A 10038-nucleotide genomic window follows, 5' to 3' on the forward strand; every position below is an offset into this window, starting at 1 on the left:
GCTTGCTACCTGATCCTGGAGATGCCAGGGACAGTACTGGGGACCTTCTGCACTCAAAGCATGTGTTCTGCCACTAAGCCAGGGCCTTCTCCCAAGCACTGCATTTTAAGACTTGGAGGAGCAGTGGTAGCGGTGAAGACAAAACCCTCCCTAGGCCCCTTACTATGGTTGGTCTGACTGGGACTGTTGTCCCATAAACTTTTTTCTAGCGGGGCTCACGTTAGCATCCCACAGCCCCCCCCCTGCTATTTAAGAAAGATTCCATATTTTCTGCCGAGTGTTGGCAAATCCAGTTTTAAAACACATGCCTGATGCCCCTACATACAAGTTTGTCCCTTACATCTGTGTCAGTGTGTGGAGGAATCAGTGTGTCAGTGGTATTTTGATTCTGATGGAAACCAGTTATTTAACACACACACGGGAGGGGGGAACTTTTAATTTACACAACCGTACACGGAAAGCCCCACCGTTGTTTTCAAGTTATGAGCTGCAGGAGGCTTCAGGTGTAGGCTAAGAGGCTCTGTGGTTAGCAATAGCAGAGCCCTTATCTCTCAAGCACAGCTGTGGGTGGAGTGATTTGGGTATCTGTTGGTTTTTTTTAAAAGAACAGCATAGTTTGCCTCTGTTCCTCCATAGAAGCAAGCAGGGCCGTCTTAAGCACCCCTGGCGCCGTGGAGCAACGGATCCCTCCGGCGCCCCCCACCCCGTTTCCCAGCGCGGTGGGCGGGCGGGCGCTGCGCGGCTGCCATAGGCGCTGCTGCGCAGCGGGCGGGCAAGCACAGTTGCACGTCAAACCAGCCGGCCCGCGGGCGGGCGCAGCTCGCGGCGCCCTCCTAGCGGGCCGGCGCCGTGGTGCCCTGCGCCACGGGGGTCTACCTAGAGCCGGCCCTGGAAGCAAGAAAGCCAAGCTCCACTTCAAAGGTATTCACAGTTGCTTGAATTTGCAGTCTTGGGCAATAATGAGAATGTAAGATAAGTGCAGTTTGCCTCTTTGTAAACAAAAACGTAAGTATAGGCTGTTCTGCTTGCAATATCCCAGAAAGGCACTTGGAGAAACTCAAAAATAAAATACTGCACAGGTAAGGTTGATGCCTAACCAACTACCGGTAGTTCAGCAGTACTGCAGAAAATTTTAATAAATTATTTCAGTGATTCGTCTGTGCTTGGCCTTTGGTCCTTTTATATTATTATTTGAATCCTCTTTAAACTTATTTGGGAGTCGCTTCTCAGGCTTACTTCTGAGGAGACCTACACACCATGGGGATGGGGGAACCTGTAGCCCTGCAGATGTTGCTGGACTACAATTCCCATCATCCCTGACCACTGGTCCTCTTAGCTAGGGATCATGGGAGTTGTAGGCCAAAACATCTGGAGGGCCGCAGCTTGGGGGTGCCTGCCCTTGACCATTGGCCCCCATGGCTGGGGATGACATGGCAGATGGAGTCCAACAACATTTGGAAGGTAGCAGGTTTCTCCACCATTGCTGGTACAAGATTGAAATGCCCTGCTGTGGAAGGGGAGAGGAGCTTCCCCTCCCATTTCAGAGCAATGTGGAATTTAATCTAAGGTAGCCACGGTGCAAATGGAAACAGGACAGATTTTAAATGTAGGTAAATTAATTAGGAACAAAGGTTTCATGCATTTCAGGGGGTTGGACTAGATCAGGGCTTCCCAAACTTGGGTCTCCAGCTGTTTTTGGACTACAGTTCCCACTGGTCCTGTTAGCTAGGGACGATGGGAGTTGTAGTCCAAAAACAGCTGCCGATCCAAGTTTGGGAGGTCCTGGACGAGATGACCCTCATGGTTCCTTCCAACTCTACAATTCTGTGAGTTTTGGCCCTAGCTCCATCCGCCATCAGCATGTGGCCCCGGACAAATCATGCCCAAGGGAAAATGGCCCTTGAAAGGGGGGAAAAAAGTTGACTGCCTAAGACAAGAGTGTTTGCCTTTCAGCCCTTGTTTGGACATTGTAAACCTCCCCCCTTAAAATCCCAGAAAAACCACAGGCGAGTTTAAACGGGTGAACCCTTGTTTATTGGAAGCATGCCAACTGAGTGGTGGCAGGTACCGCCCCCCTTGAGTGGGGCCTGGCCAGAGTGACGGAGCCAGAGTGACGGAGGTGGGTCTTTCTTCTGTGGGTTCACGGAAGGGGTGTTGCGCTCTTGGGGTGGAGGGAGGGAGACACAATCAGCTGCTACTCTCTCCCAGGGTGTGCTTGTCAAAGAGGTACTCGCCAAGCCCTCCCTGGGACGCCCCCAGCCGCCGGAGGTTGGTGATGTAGTCGCCCAAGACTTTGATGGCTTTCACTTGCTCCTCAAGGTAGTGAGTTTCCAGGAAGTCACAGAACTGTAGAGATAAGAGAGAGAAGAAGACGGGGTGAGATGCTTGGTTAGGCAGGTCTACCATCAAAGATTTGAGACAACACCCAGAGCACTTCCAATGAGCTTCCCCCCCCCCAACTGTTTACTTCTGAAGCTCTCTCTTCTAGTGTAGGGTTCACCTTGGATCAGTGGCAATCTGATGTTCAAGTGCTGCTATTTTTTTATTTTTTTAAGGTATGGCAGTTTTATTTCACGACTACACTTAATAACAGGGAGGGCTACCTGTGGTCCTCCAGGTGTTGCAGGACTCCCACCCTTCCTGATCGTTGGGCCATGCTGACTCGGGCTTACGGGGCTTGGGAATCAAATGACTTTTGGAGAGCCGTCCTTGCTTAAACGCATCACAAAGGATTTTTTCCCCTCTTTCTCTGCATTCTGCCTCCTGCCCCACATGATATGAACAGAAGCTTTTCCGTAGCTTTATGGGCGCTGCAGCTGCTACCAGGGATGGCCTATCCATAGGTGCTAGGGGTGCAAGGCACCCGGGCCCTGGGCTCTCAGGGGTGCCAGGCCGAGAGGAGTCCAGGAATTGAAGAGCCGGCAGGCTTTTCTGCTGCGGGCGCTAAGGCAGCTGGCCAGCTCTGCCCTCCTGCGCGCCTGGGATTGGCGGGCCATCGAGAGGCCCACCCAGTGCACGCATGCTGTTCACACAAAGTGTCTGGCTTCACTCAGTTGCTGCTGCCACCTCAGGTTCCTCTGTTGCCGCTGAGGCGGCCAGCCAGCTCTGCCGTGCACACCTTGCCAGCCAGCCCAGAGTGCACTGCCCAGCTGACGAGGCCGATTGAGGAGGCAAGAAATGAGTAGTTTTTGTTTTGTTTCTTTTCCTGAGCAGAGATAAGCGTGGTGTCAGCTCCCTAAAAAAAAGGTTGACAACTCTGGACAACCGGAGTGTGCGTGTGTGCTGGGAGGATCTTTGCACCCCGGCGCCACACATGCTTAAAACAGCCCTGGCTGCTACAACTATTTCTGCCCAGGAGGGTAGCAAGAAGACCTATAGGGTCTTGGCATAACATCTCAGGGCTCACAAAATCAGAGGCAGGATGCAGAGATGGCTGGACCACTGATAAAACAGTGAAGCAACATTGTGCAAATCCAGTAACTTATCAGTACCTCTGAGGCTAAGTAGGTATGTAAAAGGCGTGTGTGCAAGGACAGTAATGGCTCAAGACGGGACTCCTAAGCCTATCAGCACCCCATGGATACTTACATGTGCGTCTCCCTGGCTGGCTGCCAGTTGGTGCAGATCTAGGAGGGCCTTGTTCACATTCTTCTCCAGCTGAAGGGCTGCCTCCATGGCATCAAGAGTTGTGCCCCAAGCATCCTTTTCTGGCTTCTGTAGAGAGAAAACAAATATAAATTATGGGGTTCCACAACAAACTGGCTTTTGAAGACTGGCTGCTGCTATTTCTAGGGCAGCGGTTTCTCAAAGTCAGGATTTGGTCAACATTCCTGCAGCCGTTGCTCTTGGTATCTCTAGCTAGATCGCAGCGCCCTCACCTAAGAGAAACAGGGCACCCCCCACCAGATTTGTACCTTGATGTCCTGCAGGAGGACCCGGCCACCGCGCTGGCTCTGGAACTTCAGCAGCTTCTCGGCATGCTCCCGCTCCTCGTGGGACTGTGAGCGGAAAAAGGCAGCCACATGTCGCAGGGCAACGTCATCCCGGTCAAAGTAGGAAGACTGGAGAAAGGGAACAGGAGGAAATGCTGGGTTATGTTGGGGAGATCCTAGCCAGACTGCGGACAAGTGACCAGACCAGACGAAACAGACCTTCAGATCTGGGAAAGTGTTGTGGGCAGGGAAGGAGGAGGCCTGGGCTGTTAAGAGAACGAATTGTTCCCACAATGCCTCAGAAGCTTGCGGGTTCTGTAAAAGAACAACCACCCTAAGTTCTGGGAAGCAGGGGGAAACCCTCAAGTTCTTCTGCATAAGTTGTCTTCTGTATACCCAAGCTGGCCTCAACCAGAAGTCGGGCATTTCGGGTTGCTGGTTTCATGCTGCATAACACTCTTCTAGCCGAGATTCAGCAAGCACCCTCACTTTTGTCTTTCTTACAGACTTCTTTTATGCCAACAGGTCTCTGCAGTTGTTTAGAATTTCCGCGAGTAGCCAGTCTTTTATTACTGATTCTTTTGTACTGCTTTTAATTGTTGTTTTGCATGTTTATATTGCTGTGCACCACCTTGAAGATTTATGAGAGGGCAGTATGCAAATACTTTGTAAAAAATAAATAAAACAAAACTCTTGAGTCAATGATTAAGTCCACGCCACTACAAAATGTCTCCCCTTTAGCCACGTGCCGAGACTACAGAGAAGACACTTGTCTGCAGTTTGCTACCAGGCACAAGCAGAGCAGGACAGGGGCCCCTCCAGACATCCCTTTCCATTGTGCCTTCAGGATGATTTCACAGTTCTGCAAAAGGAGCCTCTCACATGAGAAAACAGGAGGTACTGTGAAAGTTTGTGTTTGTCTGTTTTTTTTTAAAAAAAAATCTCTCTCACACACAGAGCTTAACTGCATCAGCCCAGAAATTTATTTGCAAAAAATGTTTTCTCCTGTTGCAGGAAGAGAGACGGGGATAACTGGAGGATGTCCTAAGGCTACAAAAAAAGAAAAGAAAAAAGAAATTGCCACCCCCATCCAAGAGACGCTACATATGACAAACTTGAATTGGCAAAAAGGCTGTAAACAGTCAACCCCCTCCCCCCAAAAAACCTAATATTTTTTTTTTTAAAAAAAAAGATTAATCGGCAGGGATCCACAAATCCTGCATGCCTAATACTGCAGAGAAATGGGTGGGTGTGAGAGAGGGATATGGAAAAAACGTGAACAAGAACACACAAGTTTTGAATGGAGAATCTGTACTTCCTTCCAAGTCTGGAAGGTATTCAGGGGATAAACACTTATTTTGGAGGGGGAGGAGGGGGAGGCAAGACTGAATGGAGCCCATTGGTGTTAGAGGAGGAGAGGCAAGCCTCAAGTGTGGACTAACCTCAAACTGTATGCAGATTGTAAAGCAATTGAACTGACCAACCTGCAAAGCAACAGGACAGGGGGGGGGGGAACCAACCCACATATAATGGGGGAAGGAAATGTATGAAGAGCCATGGGGCAAGCAGGGGGACACAGAACAGAGTGCCCTGGGTGTAAAGGCTCCCCTCTTAAAAATAAAGTATATGGGGGATGGAACCTGCAGAAGCCCAAGGGAGCAGAGTTCTGGTGAAAGTTAGGCAATGCGCCCTTGAAAGATTGCTAGTATCACTCTCTCTCACACGGTCCATTTCGCAGAGACATAAAGGCATGGGGGCATCAGAAGTTACAGAAAGAAACAGTTGTTAACAGAAGCCAAAGCAAAAAAAAGAATAACACACACACCCCTTTCCATCTTCCTATACTGGAAGTGGGTCAAGTAGAGATTATGGTTTGGGGGACAAGAAGGCGTTATTAGGTCTGGGAAGAAAAGGGAATAACTATCATGGGATGTTCTTTTTAATCACCCCACCCCACCCTAGAAGCTTATCTCTGCCTCCCACACTTGTTGATCCACCCAAGACGGGGCTTGAACACAACATGGGCAACTGGAAGACAGCAATGGGTGGGGGGGGGAGATGGAGACTGCAAGAATGGTGTTTTATGGCAAAGAGAGGGGAGGCTGTGTAGGCAGGCTGATCAGCAACTACAGTATGAGGTGCCAAGCCCCACCACCATGACCCCTAAGAAAGAGAAAGAGAGAGAGAGAATGAATAAGTATTTTTGGAGAGTAGGAAGAGGACAATGAGCAGGACTAAGGGAAGCACTAGAAAGGAAGTGAAAGAGTGTTCATCTGGAAAACAAAGGGAAGCAAGCAAGCAGAAGCAGCCAGGACTCTCAAGACCCTGTCGTTCTTGCTGCCGTTTTTCCCCTTGCAAGGAAACAAAAGTGATGAAAATCGAGATTTCCAATAATTGGAGAAGAGAGCATGGTGTTGTTGGGCTCTTCTCCGGCCCCGTTCAAAACCGCTACTTAGCCATGAAACTCTCTGGGCGAATTCAGCCCCTGAGTCACCATCTCTCAGGCTTGTTGTGAGCTTCCAACGGGAAGCTGGGGGTGGGGGTGGGGGGAAGCCCATGCCTGCCGCCACCTTGAACTCTTTAGAGTAAACGTGGGATAGGAGGAACGAAGGGCTAGTGGAATTGGTGTCCTCCGGGGTTCTCTAGCCACGCTCCCTTTCCCAGGGAACAGGGCCAACTGATCACAGAATTGTGGAGTTGGAAGGGGCACCCAGGGTCATCTAGTCCAACCCCCTGCGCAATGCAGGAATGAGGCTGTGACCCGGGGGCTCCGCACCCCAATAATATACCACCACCACCACGTCGCCGACACACCCTGATCCCTTGCTCACCATGGACAGATAGACGTAGCTGGCGTACAGCTCCATGTTGACCATGCGGTTGACAGCGGCTTCGCAGTCGCGGTGGTAGTTCTGGCGGATCTGGGACTCCATGGCTCCGGCGGGGAAGAACTGCGGGAGGTCGGCTGCAAGGCGTCGGCGGGGGTCTCGCTTCGCTCACGGCGGAGCTGCTGGCAGCTGGTCTCTCCGCGGATCAACTCAAGCAAGGATAGCAGAAGAAGCAAAGGGGGTTCTCTTTTTTTGCTGTTTTTGTTTGCTGAAGAGGGAAAAGAGAGAGAAAAAGAAAAGAGGCTGCTGCTGGTGGAACCGGTCCCGTTCAAACACTGTTGAAGCAAGAACCAAGCTCTGCGGGGACAAAGGGATCACGGGCGCTTTTATAAGGCCGCCGGGCAGCGAGAGGGACGTGCGCAGCCACCAATGACGACCGGTGAGCGCACGCCGAGGTAGAGTGTTTGCGAAAGGCGGAGTCTGGGCAAAGGGGAACCCAGGCGTCCGAGCGCGCGGCCCTCCCCGCCTGGCGCACGTGACGGGCTCGGCTTCTCCTCCGCCCTAACGAAGGGGGAGCGCGCGCGATCTTTGTGCTGCACACCCCGCATCGGAAAAGGCTACGTCCTATTGTTGTTTTGCGCCTGCTGCAGACTCTCGGCGAGTGGTATTTAGGATTAAAAGAAGAGTTTGGATTTGATATCCCGCTTTATCACTACCCGAGTTCAACATGAAAAGCTTTTTCCAACGGAGTAATTGCACATTCTCCTCTAAAAGGGGTGGTGGTGGAATAAACATTGAGAGCAGTGTTTAAAATTACCTATCCGAACGAACCACCAGCTGTTTCTCACTCACTTATTGACCCCACCATGTAGCCCCGGAAGACCCAGCAGTCCTACCGGTAGCTTTTACTGCTTATAACTTACGCATCTTAATTCCTGGAGAAGAAACAGGCTGCATACACACCATACGTTGAAAGCACTCGGGATGTCCTACAGAATCCTGGTGATAAAATAATTAGCGACCCAAGGCGTTTCTTTCTTATCCAACCCTGACAGTGGTGCAAATGGCAGGATATCTATCATGAGTTAGCAACAACAAGACTGTTGATCAGCTATCCTTGAAGCTATCTGAGATCCAGGAAGAGGATTTTAATGGTGCTCTTATCTCCCCACCCTGGCTACCAGGGTAAAAGTGTGTGACATCTGACACCTAAAATGGTCAAATGGCCAGGGCACATTGAGGCCGCATTGTGGGGGTGAAGAGGGCCGATACTGAAAGATTCCAACTGAGAAACGAGATGGCAATACGGAAACAGTGGCTCATTTTCTCCTCTCCTGTCCTGTCCCCTTTATAAAGATCTGAGGAATGAGATCATTACCCCACTCTTACTTACCATCCCAAGCCACCCATCTGTGGCCACATTGTTCTTTCTTCTATCAGACCAAAATGATCATCAGGCAACAGTAAAGGTTGATAGGTTCATTGGGGGTGCAATGAGATCAAGGGCTACTATCTGAACGATAATCCTGGTCATTTGATTGCCATTTTTTTTAAATTAATTTTTATTGATTTTACATAATAAAAGTTTACATAATAACAAAAACCATACACATACATAACATATTTTTCACATTCTCCTACCCCCCCTCCAAGAGCCCTCTCCTCCCACAAGAGAATCCCCCGAAAGGTAGGCAATCGAATGTGGTTCATTTTATAGTTGGGTCTCTACCCCCCCTCCCTCCTTCCCCCCAGAGCCTCCCCCTGCCACCAAGAGGTCCCAGGATGGCAAGGATAGGAACAGGCGAGTATCCACCCAGCTGTTGTCCAACTTTAGCATCCAAAAACTATAAAAAAGAAAATAAAATAAAAACAATGACAAAAAATAATAATAATAAAAACCCACAGCATGAAAAAATATATAATAAAAATAAAAACAAAACACACAACATCAAAAATTTAAACCTTATCTAATTTCCTAAACATTGTCTCTTGGGCTTCCCCAGACCCCCCCTTTATTGATTTTCATTTGCCATCCATCTTTACAGTTTTCATTATTTACCAACCATTCTAATCTCATTTAATTTAAAATTGTCCATTTAGCCAATTAATCAGATTATCAATAAATTTTTTATTTGTTTGCTTATATATCTCCATTCCATTCCCCTCCTTCCCCCCACACCCCAGAACTCTCCCTGCCACCGAAAGTCTCCAGGATACGAAAGGAAAGAAGGGATGTTTCTTTTCCAGCTGGTTCTCCCCCTCCCCCCTTCCCCCCCACTCCGGAAGCCCCCCTCTGCCACCAGGGAACCCCAGAACGGAGACGACCACAGGGGGAGGGTTAGAGCACCCCGCTATCCCATTATTCATTCTTCCTAGCTATACTAATAATCTCCTTTCAAATCTAAAAAGAAAAACACATCTCTATTCTACTTTCCCTCCCTTGCCTAAATTTTTTCTGCAAGAACTTTCATACTTTTATAAAATCTATATCTCATTTTCTTAATCCATTTTAAATCTTGTCTTCTAGTTTTAGCCTCTCCCCCCCCCCTGTTCACGGCACATCCCTTCTCGGATCAGCAAATTCCATAATCCGTAAACCAGTTTCAAAACCATTTTAGCCAACCTTTAAACAAAAATCCTTTTTCTATTCACCCCACTCCCTTTCTGCGAAATTTTTCGTGACCAAATTCTCCATTCCCTCGCTGTTGCCCCTTTATTGTTTGTATCATCCACTCAATGTAAGCAATCCTCTCCCACAGTCTTTGTTCCCTATGGGGATTCTGAAGTCCAGACATAGTTTCTGCTCCCCCTTCCATGGGAGCGTCGTTCCCCTGGCTCACGTGCTCAAAAACTTTTTCCTCTTTCTTCTCATTGCAGACTTCCTCCTGATCAAAAAGCTGACATACTTCTCGCTTTCCTTCTATTTCTTCTTTATTCTCTTGTTCCAACGTTTTTTGTCCCTTGTCTCCTTGAAGAAGTTGGTTCGTTTCCTCTAATTGAGCAATCTGTTTATGTGTTCCGATAGTAAGTTCCCATAAGAGTCTCAGAGTTTTTTCTTTGAATCCAACTGTATAATCGTATGTTGACATTTTTGTGCTCCTCTCAAGGACACAGTGCTATCCCAGAGCACAGGAAGTGCTAGTGTTTTTCATTCGATCGCCATTTTTCCAAACTGGTTACAATATATTCACAAATTAAAATCCATTACTTGATTCTAAATTATAATCCAAGGGGAGTTTTCATAGGCAACTTTTGCAGCTCAGTTTGTCAACATTGTT

General features: G+C 48.7%; 1 protein-coding gene across 1 annotated transcript; it reads right to left on the reverse strand.

The window, feature by feature from the left end:
- Positions 1-2011: 2011 nt before the first annotated feature.
- LOC118094239 (ferritin heavy chain A) lies at positions 2012-7170 on the reverse strand. Its single transcript, XM_035134422.2, has 4 exons — positions 6764-7170; positions 3915-4061; positions 3589-3714; positions 2012-2346 (listed from the first exon to the last, which is right to left on the reverse strand). The coding sequence occupies exons 1-4, from the start codon at positions 6863-6865 to the stop codon at positions 2188-2190; spliced, it is 534 nt and encodes a 177-aa protein (XP_034990313.1). The 5' UTR covers positions 6866-7170; the 3' UTR covers positions 2012-2187.
- Positions 7171-10038: the final 2868 nt, after the last annotated feature.

This window comes from Zootoca vivipara, chromosome 13 (assembly GCF_963506605.1).
Source record: "Zootoca vivipara chromosome 13, rZooViv1.1, whole genome shotgun sequence".
Lineage (NCBI taxonomy): Eukaryota > Metazoa > Chordata > Lepidosauria > Squamata > Lacertidae > Zootoca > Zootoca vivipara.